At 39.0% G+C, this 12,404-nt stretch overlaps 1 protein-coding gene across 2 annotated transcripts; it reads right to left on the reverse strand.

Annotated features, from left to right (window-relative positions):
- Positions 1-7,459: 7,459 nt before the first annotated feature.
- Positions 7,460-10,581, reverse strand: Or3a4 (olfactory receptor family 3 subfamily A member 4). Of its 2 annotated transcripts, XM_063269520.1 has the most exons (2): positions 10,541-10,581; positions 7,460-8,917 (listed from the first exon to the last, which is right to left on the reverse strand). In XM_063269520.1, the coding sequence occupies exon 2, from the start codon at positions 8,855-8,857 to the stop codon at positions 7,922-7,924; it is 936 nt and encodes a 311-aa protein (XP_063125590.1). In that variant the 5' UTR covers positions 8,858-8,917; positions 10,541-10,581; the 3' UTR covers positions 7,460-7,921. The 2 variants fall into 2 exon arrangements, with proteins under 2 accessions (XP_063125590.1, NP_001000528.1); NM_001000528.1 differs by lacking the exon at positions 10,541-10,581 and having other exon boundaries at positions 7,922-8,857.
- Positions 10,582-12,404: the final 1,823 nt, after the last annotated feature.

The following is a 12,404-nucleotide window of genomic DNA, read 5'->3' on the forward strand; positions in this document are numbered from 1 at the left end:
TAAAACTTACAAATTGGTCATTTCTGGAACATTTCATGTAGTATTTTCAGACCATGGTACATGAAAAGCAGAAAACAAATATGGGTAGAGATACTACTGTACTAAAATTCATTGTTCACTGAAAAGCTCTCCTATTATGCAGATCTAATAATTTGTTCAGCTTTTTACCTATTATATGTTATATAAGGTTCTTTACCATTGATGAACATTTGGGTTATTTCTAGGTTTTAGCCATTACAAATCAGTTTTAGTAAATATGTATATGAAATTCTTTATGTTGTTTTCTGTCTTCAATCCTCTCTGGAAAATGCCTTGAACTGTAAGTACTGGAGTCCATGCATAAATGTATTTTATAATAAAATTAACTGTCAAGGCTTAAAAGTTGACTCCATGGATAAAGCACTTACTAAGCAAGCATAAGAACCTGAATTTGAATCCCCAGTATTCAAGTAAAAGTTAAAATGATATGGTAGCCTACCTGAATGTCAGTGTTTATGAGGCAGAAACAGAGACTCCTGGAGTACATTTGACAAGCTATACTAGACCAGTCAGGGAGTTCCAGGCTCAGTAAGAGACTCTGCCTCAATAAAATAGAGAAGAGTCAAGGAAGACACCTGACACTAGCCATTAACTTCTGGTATCCACATATGTACTCACACACGTGAGCACACATGAACAAGACACACACACATACACACACACACACACACACACACACACACCACATACACACAACTCACCTGCCAGTTGTACAAATTAGTGATGCCATTTTAAATTCCCGCAAAAAAAAGAAGTTTCATAGCACCAGAAGATTCCAAGGGAAGAAGAGAACCAATGGGTTTACACAACCACAATACATATGAACCACAGTAATGACGAGGATGGTAATATATCCCCAGAGATGCAATAGTGGTATTCATATCTTGGCAGTAAAGCCTGATCAATAAAAAGGAAACCTTTCCTGGTGCTTGAAACCTATCCAACTACCCAAAGTTAATGAAGTCATCAGTATTAGGGGAGAGCCTATTGTCTGCCTCTTTACCAATCCAGAATGACTCCTAACTGCACTCTAAATCTTATCCTTACAGATAAATGTAGCTTTCACACCTCACTAAAGAAACTATCCTTCACAATGACTAATACTTGTGCGTTTGGAATTGTTGCTACTCTATCCCCTGGTATGTGTGCATGTGTTACTCCACCATGTTTGCAGTTTTAGAGATATGAACTCACTGATAAGTGGATATTAGGCCAAAAGCTCGGAATACCCAAGACACAATTTATAGACCACATGAAGATCAGGAAGAAGAAAGTCCAAAGTGGATGCTTCAGTCCCTCTTAAAAGGGGGAACAAATTACTCACAAGGGAAATACAGAGAAGTGTGGAGCAAAGACTGAAAGACCATCCAGAGACTGCCACACATGGGAATTGATCCCACATTCAGTCACCAAACTACTGGGGATGCCAAGAGGTACATGCTGACAGAAGCCTGATATAGCTGTCTCCTGAAAGGCTCTCCCAGAGCCCTACTGTTACAGATGAGGATGCTTGCAGATTGAAATCCAATGGAGGAGTTAGAGAAAAGACTGGAGGAAGTTTGCAACCCCACAGGAAGAACAGTATCAACCAAACAAACACCCCAGAGCTCCCAGGGACTAAACCACCAACCGATGAGTACACATGGAGGGACCCATGGCATCAGAAGCATATGTAGCAGATGATGGCACTATCCAGCATCAATAGGAGGAAAAGTCCTTTGTCCTGTGAAGGCTCATTTCACCAATGAAGGAGAATGCCAGGGCATTGAGTTGGTAGTGAATGGGTGGAAGTGGGAGCATCCTCATAGAAGCAGAGGGAGGGGGAAGGGTATGGGAGAGGGGGAAAAAGATAACATTTGAAATGTAAATACATAAAATATCCAAGAAAAATAATTTTTAAAAGGAGTTCTCTGGTGGAATTTTTGGGGTCACTTAAATATACTATCATATCATCTGAAAATAGTAATATTTTGACTTCTTCCTTTACAATTTGTATCCCTTGGCCTCCTTTTGTTGTCTACTTGCTCGGGCTAGAACTTTGAGTACTAAATTGAATAAGTAGGGATAGAGTGATTTTAGTGGGATGCTTCAAGTTTCTCTCCATTTAGTTTGCTGTTGGCTACTGGTTTGCTCTATATTGCTTTTACTAAGTTTAGGTGTGTGCCTTGAATTCCTGAACTTTCCAAGACTTTTACTCTGAGGTAGTGTCTCTCTTTGTCACTGAAGTGTGTTTCCTGTATGCAGCAACATTCTGGGTCCTCTTTACATATCCTTTCTGTTAGTCTATGTCTTTTTGTGGGGAATTGAGTACACTGATGTTAAGAGATATTAAGGAAAAGTGACTGTTGCTTCCTGCTGTTTTTGTTGTTAGAGGCAGAATTATGTTTGTGTTGGTATCTCTTTTGGGCTTGTTGAAACACGATTACTTTCTTGCTTTTTCTAGGGTGTATTTTCCATCCTTGTGTTGGAGTTTTGTATCTATTATCCTTTGTAGAACTGGATTTGTGTGAAGATGTTGTGGAAGTTTTGTTTTGTCATGGAATATCTTCATTTGTCCATCTATGTTATTTGAGAGTTTTACTAGGTATAGTAGCCCAGACTGGCATTTGTGTTTTCCAGTCCAGAATCTTCTGGCCTTCATAGTCTCTGTTGATAAGTCTGGTTTAATTCTAATAGGTCTGCCTTTATATGTTACTTGATCTTTTTCCCTTACTGCTTTTAACGTTCTTTCTTTGTTTTGTGCATTTTTGGTTTTGATTATTTTTTTATTTCATTCTATTTATTTTTTATTGTGGCAAAATATCCATAGAACACCTTACATTTTAGCTTACATCCCTCCTCATCCCACACCGGCGTAGCTCATGTAGCCCAGATTAGTCAGGAACTCACTTAGTAGCACAGGCTGGCCTCCAACCAAGTTTCTCTTCTCTTGGGCTCCTACAAAGCCCTGGGGTTACAGGTGTGCATTATCACTTGGTTTTGATTATTATGAGACAGAAGGATTTTCTTTTCTGGTTCAGTCTATTTGGAGTTCTGTAGGCTTTGTGTGTTCATGGACATCTCTTTCTTTGGGTTAGGGAAGTTTTCTTCTATAAATTTGTTGAAGATATTTACTGACCCTTTAAGTTGAGAATCTTTGCTTTTGTCTATTATCCATAGATTTGTTCTCATTGTGTCCTGGATTTCATGAATGTTTTGGTTTAGGATTTTTTTCATTTTGCATTTTCTTTGACTGTTGTGTTAATGTTTTCTATGGTATCTTCTGCCCCTGAGATTCTTCTATCTCTGGTATTCTGTTGGTGATGCTTGCATCTGTGACTCCTGATTGCTTTCCTACGTTTTCTGTCTCCAGGGTTGTCTCCCTTTGTGATTTCTTTGTTTTTATTTCCATTTTTAGATCCTGAATGGTTTTCTTCAATTCCTTTGCCTATTTGGTTGTGTTTTCCTATAATTCTTTATGGGGTGTTTGTGTTTCCTGTTTAAGGGCTTCTACCTACTTACCTGTGTTCTCCTGTATTTCTTTAAGGGAGTTATTTATGCCCCTCTTAAAGTCCTCTATCATCATCATCAGATGTGATTTTTAAATCCAAATCTTGCTTTTCCAGTGTGACTTGCTGTAGTGGGAGATCTGGGTTCTGATGATGCCAGGTAGCCTTGCTTTCTGTTGCTTATGTTCTTGTGCTTGCTTCTCACCATCTGGTTATCTCTAGTGTTACCTGACCTTGCTGTCTTTGACTGAAACCTGTCCTATTGTGAACCTGGTTGTGTCAGAACTCCTCAGAGTCCAGCTGTCCTCTGTGATTCTCTGATCCTGGGATCCTGGGATCCTGAAATCCTCGGTGTGTCAGAGCCCCTTGGAGTCAAGCTTTCTCAGGGTGTTGCACAAAAAGATGAGGATCCAGAGTCCTGGGATTACTCCAGGCACAGGAGCAAGCTGGAAGGAGCTGAGCTTCCTGTTATTCTGTGATCCTACGATCCTGGGCATGTTAGAGTGCCTCAGATTTGGGCTTCCTCTCGATGTTGTGGGACTGGGTGTGGAACTAGTGCCCATGGTCTGCTCAGGGCACTGGTTTAGACTGAAAGGAACCTGTGCCCCTAGCTGGGGGGGATTCCTGAGTCCCTGGATCCTGGGGTACCCAGTTACTCCAGGTGTAGGGGCAGGTTTGGGGACAGATGTTGTGACTTCTCCTGTGATCTTTGGTGTTTCAAAGCAACTGGGAGTCAGGCTATCTCTGGGTGTGGTAGGAGTGAGTGCAGAGCCATTGTCCAAGATCTGCTCCTCATTATAATTTTCTTTTTGAGTTTCTGAAGGACAGGAACAGTGGGTAGACATTTTAAACAACCCAGTGAATTAGCATTTTAACAAGATCTCCTATTGGCAAGGGAAATGACAGAGTGGTAACAGTGATGGGAGCCAAAGCTTACATGTAGCACACACTATTCCCCTTAGTAAACACTAAAGTGGCTGCTTTTTTAAATCTACACACATATCTCTATGTAGAAAATCAAGCATTTCTCTTACTACTTTTGCTGGGGTTTTATGGTCTTGTTTTTAATCTGTGGGAAATTATTTCATTCTGAAGCATCTAATCCACTACTTCTGATGTTTGCCCAGTAGCACTCTAGCACAGTTCTCTGATTTTCGTTAAAACTATTAAAGGTTCTCTTAACTCTATGTCTCTCCAGCCAAGGCTACATGGTGAGATCCTGTTTCAAAACAAGCAAGAATAAGATGAATAGATCCATCAAGATGACTCAGTGGGTATAAAAGCCTTTGTTATACAAGCCTGATAGCTTGAGTTTGGTCACTGGAACCCAAATAAAGCTGAAAGGAAAGAACTAACTCCATAAGGCTGTCTTCTGAGTTTCTGTGTGTGCACATGTGAATACAAATATAATAATAAAGTTTTAAACCCCTTTTGCAATGTCGTTGGCCTTTTTTCAATTTACATTAGAGAGACATCCTCATCTTTAATCTTCACTTTCAGACTTCCATTCCCTAAATCTTACCTATGTGTCTACCTCCTTCCCACAGGAATTCTCAAAGAGCACATGCTACCTGAAATGTAGTTGACTTCATTGGCATTATTGGCGACCATTGGCCTTTAACATGTGACTCAATAGCCACATCCTTATGAAGAAGTTTCAAATACTGCCAAATTCATAAGACTAAAGATGAACATCTTACATATTTTTCATATAAAAATATTTTCTAATACTATTCTTAAAACATATTCAGTTTTACTAGTGATTAATTTCAATTAATGAAGCAATGGGTTATAATACTTAGCATTGAAATAGATAGAAACAATCAATAATTAGAAATAACAGCTTGTTCGACCATTCCTGAGTGTCAATCTAGCCAAATGTTTTGTTCAGTTGTTTGTTTGTTTGTTTGTTTGTTCTGTTTGTTTGTTCATTTGTTTGCTTGTTTTTGGAGGGAGAAAAGATTTATTATAGCTTATAGCTTCAGAGTTCTTTAGTCCATCATGACAGGGAAGGCTAGGGGCAGTTCATATCTTAGTGGACAGGAAGTAGAGAGAGTGAAATGGGAACAAGTCTTGAATGACATTCCCTCAAGGACCCAATGTCAATGATCTACACCTTCAAACTAGGCCCCACTTTGGGAAGTTCCCAAATAGAACCACCATGTGGAGACCAAATATTGCAATCCTGAAACTGGAGGAAACAAAGCATTCAAATCACAGAATGGTTTAAGATGGTTTCATAGTTCTGAATTCACTTTAATCTCTTACCACATTCAGGATTAAAAAAAATCTAGCATTTAAGTGGGAGGAGCCCTCAGAGTCTTCTGTATACCAAAGAATGCCAGGTGTAGTGCACTCCTGTAATCTCAGCACTCAAGAGGCAGAGTTAGGGAAATCACAAGCAGTCTGGGATACATAGCAAGTTCCTGGTCAAAAAGGGGTGTGTAGTGAGACACCTACTCAGCAAACAATCCAAAAGAAAGAGGATCTTGTAGGACCAGAAGTAATCAAAGATTTTCATCTCTAACTAAAGGGTTTTAAGGGTTCTAGAGTTCATACCCTTTTGACCCAAGACACTGCTTCATGGGTTTCTGTCTTCTTAGAGTTCATATCTTTGACCCAGGGTCCTGTTTCATGGATTCCTGTAGAGCTCCTATCCTTTGACCCAGAGACCCTCATCATGGGTTTTTTATTTAACAATTGAAAGAGAGTGCACAGATATACACACAGGAAGCAAATCCCAGCACACCATGCAGCCCAGACTATTAGAACAATCAGATTCAATGTAATCACCTAATAGTACATAATTAAATACATTTCACCTCATCTACTGAAAGAAATATTATGCAACCACAAAAAGGTTGGCAATGATCTACATTTAACATCATGGAAAGAGAGTCACCTATATTATTGAGTTCACCTATGTTGGCAAAATTATAGAATTTTAGATATAAAACAATTATGTTCTTTACAAGTATATATCATGAACAAAAACATTTTAAAAATTATATATTAACTGTCTATGTGATTATCTGTAAATGGTGAGCCTAATGGTGACTCCTGTTTTATTCTTTCTGTACTTTCTTATGTATTTATTTATTTCTCATTTGTGTGAGTGTGTATGTGTATGTAATGCATGCTCACATGTGCCTGGGTATACATGTGTATGTACCTGCATACGGGGGTCGAAGCTGACATTTGATTTCTTCATCAGTCACTTTCTATTTTATTTGCTTAAGTAGAGACTCTCACTACATCAGAATCCTGTCCGAGCTTACTCTGAGCATACCATGCCTTTGCCTTCTGAGAACTTGAATTACAGTTGGCCACCGCATCTATTGCTATTTTTGTGGGTGCTAAGGAACTGAATTTCAGTTCTCACACTTATATAGAAGGTGCTTTATCCACTGAGCCATCGCCCTAGCATCTCCAACTTTTTAATAGGCACACACTTTATTGCATTGTAGAAACAGCTGTCTAAAGCTTTCAGTTGAAACATCTTCCTCCTTAAGGTGACATGAAGGGAACAGTTTGTTTCCTGTTCAAGTAATAGATACCAAAACTCTTTTCAAGCCATGAGATTTTCTTATTAATAGACTTTTAACTAGACAAGATGTGACAAAACCTCTTTTCTAATTAAAAAGTCTATTAATGAGTTCAGATAGGCTCAAACTGATTTCATACTTCCACAATCATTTGTCCTTTGTTGTTAGGTGGTCCAATGGGAAAACATTCTGCCTTATCGCTATGATTTTTCTAAATAATATGAATTATGTTTTAAAATCTGTTGTCTTTTTATTTGTTCATTTCATACACTGATATCTTGAAACCCCTCAATCTTCACCAGTTCTTTAGAACAAATCAGATTCAGTAAAGAAATGAAAATCTCTTAATTCAGTCTTACTTGTAATATAGTTTTTATCACACTGACGTTTCTTTTCTTATTGTTTATTGTTTAATATTTATTATCATCTCTTTACTTTAGAGTGCCCCTCCTCCTCGCAATAGTGTATTACTACTAAGAAGCAATAGTTGCATGTGTAGCATGCCTCTAGGATCAAATCCTTGCTTTGACATTCACTAGAGCTCTGTGACTTGGATGAAGTTACTCAACCTCTCTGAAGTTAAGTTTTTTTCATCTACAATTTGCAAACTGCACCCACCTTATATAATTAGGAGAATTAACGGAAGTAGTGACACTTAGTCACTTGTTACATTGTATGTGGCAGTGATAATGTGATGGTTATTATTATTTTAGGGACTCCCCTTCCTAATCAAGGATGTACCCATTTTAACATACCCACATTCAGGTTGTGGTAATCACAATATCACTTAGAAGTAGTGAGAAGAGATCTGACAATGATTAAGGCCAGAAGAAAAGTGTCATTTGGGGGCTACCTCCCTGTGAGCACCTTCCGTAGGGCACCCTGCACATCAGGGTTTCTAAGACTGTAGATAAGTGGGTTCAGCATGGGACTGATGACAGTGTTGAGGATGCCAATGCCTTTGTCCTTGTCTGAGGATTCCACTGACCCCAGCCGCATGTAACTGAAGACCCCTGTCCCATAGAAGATGCCTACCACAGTGAGGTGAGAGCTGCATGTGGAGAAGGCTTTCTTCCTGCCCTCAGCAGACCGGATACGAAGAACTGCAGCTGCCACATGGCCATATGACACAGTGATGAGGACCAAGGGGACCACGCCCATGAAAGCTGCTGCTACAAAGAGCAGCTGCTCATTGAGTTGGATGCTGGAACAGGAGAGCTGGAATAGCTGAGGGAGGTCGCAGTAGAAGTGGTTGATTGTGTTGGGGCCACAGAATTTAAGAGTAGACAAGGCAACAGTTTGGGTCAGTGCATTGCTAAAAGAAAACACACATGACAGGCACACTGAGGCCTTCTGGATATTCCAACTCATATGGGTGTTGTAGGTGAGGGGGTGGCAGATGGCCAGATAACGGTCATAGGCCATGACAGTCAGAAGGAAGCAGTCTGCCCCAGCCAGGAGGTGAAAGAAGAAGAGCTGTGTGAGGCAGGCCCCATAGGGAATGTGTCTGTCATTGGATAGTAAATGTTTCAACATGGCAGGAACGGTGACACTAATGCATCCAACATCCAGCATAGACAAGTTCCCCAAGAAGAAATACATGGGAGTGTGGAGTTTGGGTTCTATAATGATAGCAGCCAAGATGCTGAAATTTCCACCAAGAGTAGCTACATAAGCAAGAAGGAAAAGGACAAAGAGAATGGGCTGCAAAGATGGAGTCTCCGTGAGACCCAGCAGGACAAATGTGGTCACACAGGAATCATTTCCCAAGGTTCCCAGATCCATGACTCTCTTCCACCAGTGACAGCTGAATGAAGTTCAAAGGTGAAACAAGGACAGTGACATCTTGGTAATTAATATCAAGTATTGCAATATCCAGGTACAGCCAGGATGCAAGAGAAAACACAAGGGAAAGAAAAGTTAAAGGCTGAAACACAATAGATAAGAGTGTGATGGATCCAACAGCTACTAATACAAAGCAATGGCATCAATCAGATTGAGAGACAAACAATGACATAGCAAGGGGAAGGAATGTGATTTTGAAGACTAGAGGGAAAGATTATTTACCTGAGGCCAAAATTCTAGAAAAGGAACCATAGTCTTTAGATGTTGACCTGGACAGCTTAAGTACAAAAGATTCTGGAGCATGAAATAGAAGCTTCCAGAGAAGTGGGGGCATGGTCCTCTTCCCCAACCTATACTGCACTCATCATACTACAGCAACCCCCAGTATCTTAGGAGGTTTGGTTCCACAGCTTGTCAGACACCAAAACCTAAGGGTGCTCATGTTTCTTGTATAGGATGGAATAGAATTTACATATAGCATATGTACATTCTCCCACACACTCTAAGTCATTTCTAAATAACGTAATACCTTACCCTGTATCCATGCCGTGTGAGTTTTTGTTATCTTACATTGTTATGGGATGTTGACAGGAGGAAATGCCTGTACTTATGGGAATGAACATAATTTTTCCACATACTTTCTATCCACAGCCGAAGACACAGATATGGAATTTGCAGGCAGATGGTCAGTTAAAGGACGTTAGTAATAAAATTGCACTGTGACCTAGATTATTAGAAATTGAGTTGTAAAGCCATAAGACATGATCCAAACCTTTCAGAGAAAGGTAAATGTTCCATGAAAAACAGTGGCACTCCATGAGACACATACCAGACTGACACCCTATGAGAGCACATCACTGAAGGTATTTCCAGCTCTAGAACTGATAACAGTCTTGGTTTTCTTGGCTCTTAATATTGTATATTACATTTCTCCATAGTGTTCAGGAAAATTGGGCACCACAGTGCTCATGCTTTGCTAAGCAAGAACAATGTGGACAAACTTTGAATAAGGTGAAAATTACATGGTTTAGTGCCTGGGAGAGATGAACAGCTATGCAATTGGATGAACACTCTCACAACTAGAGTCTTGAGCAAGAATATATCCAGACACTCCCATTTTATCTCATCTACATGCTATCACAAGGCCATAGCCTACTATAAAGCCATAGATGGTTCCCACACATATGGTCACTTAAATGGAACACCCTGAGCCTCACAAGGTCACATAGTGATCTGCTTCATTGAAGTAAAGATTATCATTACTCAAGTGGATCCAGATTCATATAGAAAATGGTTGAAGCTGGAATTTCTCAAAGACAAATGAAGCAGAGGTACAAAATACTCAGATCCCAGAAGGCTAACCACTATTAGAGGCACTGGCCTTTTTTTGCATGAGTTTGATCATACCACTATGTTTAACTCAGTATCTCTAAAGCTCAAATGCCTATCACTCACCATCAACTACTGAAGGAAATGTCCACTTTACCCCCTCTTGGTCAAATACCTGAGCCTCTCCGGTCTGTCTTGGAGGAGAGAGGTGCCATTCCAAGGACAAAGAATGAAATCACATATATGAAAGTCCAAATATGAGCATGCAGTGAGAACTCTTGAAATGACACTCACCCAGTGAAGGGGACAGGCACTTCTTGGGCAGAGAGGAAGCCAGATAATCTCCACAGTTGGGAGTTTATCAAAGACAGAGAAACAAAGAGACAAACATCTTGACTGACATCATCTTCCCAATGGGTTTGCTCTTCTCCCATTTTCTCCCTGTGGTGGTGTCTAAAATTAAAACATTCCAGGGGGAGCCAGGGCAGGATTAATACCTGCCTTCCCAAGACAGAGGAATCTCCAGTGCTTTGACAAGGCTTTAGACTATCTCCATGTTTCAAGGATAAACTTCATGAGCATAGCCAAGTTCACACCATTATTTAATGAGTGAATTTATAAACTAGCACTTTTGTTACTATCATTTTACATGGTAGTAGAGCCGTTTTCTTATGGCTCTCAGAAAGTCTTTACAGCATGCATTAATTGAACAAATTAATGGGGCTTGATGTGATATTCCCAGTGATTCTGCCTTACTATACACACACACACACACACACACACACACACACACACACACTCACTCACTTTCCACTCTCTAGTAATCACTATTCAACCTTAAGAATATTTTTAACTTTTATATATGAGAGAAAGTTTATCTCATTTAATGTCTTCTAGTTTCATCCACATTTCTACAAGTGACATATTTTTCTTCTTTATGACTAAATGGTACTCCATTGTGCATGCATTTGTACCATATTTTCACAAATCTTACAGTTTAGAAAGCCACAGTGTTCAGATTTAGGATACAGTTTAGATGTCACATAAATGCATCCCAAATTCATGCATTCAATACCATGAAAGCAAAGAAAGTTTAAAGGCATCTTCTACACCAGGACTACCCTACTCTTACTAACTTCTAAGGGCTGCTCTGACAATCGAACACAATTGCTTACTGTTCCTTGTTCATGAATAAAGCTTTTCTACTGGCTTAAAGCTGCCATAGGCTAAGGAAGAGTCAACAGACGGTAGGATGGTTTTAAATTCCTGTTAGCATCTATCCTTGGAAGAGAACCTTTAAGAAACCAACTAGAGCTCCCCTTTTGACCTTATCTTCTTGGTATAACAAAGACTTCATATATCCTTTGAAAGACATTTCTCACATGCTGCTAACCGAGGACACTCCATTCTTAAAGACCAATTGCAGATCTTTTCTTCATAACAAATGGCCCATAGATCCCTGTGGCTGAACTAGGTTTACCACCTCTCAATAGAAATACCAACCTAAAAGCAATAAAAACTTTAAAATGCTGCACATGAACTTTTAATCTCTATTTTAAACAGTGACATGCTGACTCCAGTACCTAGTTTATTATTATATATTTCTAGTTGAACTTCCCAATGAAGCTTCAAAAACTACAGAGCATAATTTATTGAGAGAGAGAGAGAGAGAGAGAGAGAGAGAGAGAGAGAGAGAGAGAGAGAGGAAAGAGAGAACACTTGCTTGAATGGCTTATATTGATAAAAACTACAAGTAAACATTTTCTTACTGAAAAAAATTGAGTTCAACAAATGGACTACTATGTTTCAATTGATCTTTAAAATGTTAAGATACATCAAATTTAATGTTCTAAAATGCCCTATAACATATTCAAAGACTTAACAATTCAAGGAAACTTAAATTCTATTTACAATGATTTAAGATACTCAAAGATCTGTTTTGGTTAACTCTTATTACCTAAACTATACAAAACACATCACTTTCTAATAATGTCAATACTTATGATGTTTTATGCTTTATAAGCTTATGTTTCTTGATTAAATAAATATTCATATCTTATAGTACAATTAGTTAAGATATTTTATTTTATAGATAAATACTACTGTTAACTCCTACTAGGATCTCATTTCCCTTTTGAGAGTTGGAAATATTCTGTCT

The sequence above is a fragment of the Rattus norvegicus genome, chromosome 10 (genome assembly GCF_036323735.1).
Source record: "Rattus norvegicus strain BN/NHsdMcwi chromosome 10, GRCr8, whole genome shotgun sequence".
Lineage (NCBI taxonomy): Eukaryota > Metazoa > Chordata > Mammalia > Rodentia > Muridae > Rattus > Rattus norvegicus.

Coding starts and splice junctions, on each gene's coding strand:
- Or3a4 (XM_063269520.1), bottom strand. CDS start 8,857: ATGGATCTGGGAACCTTGGGAAATGATTCCTGTGTGACCACATTTGTC.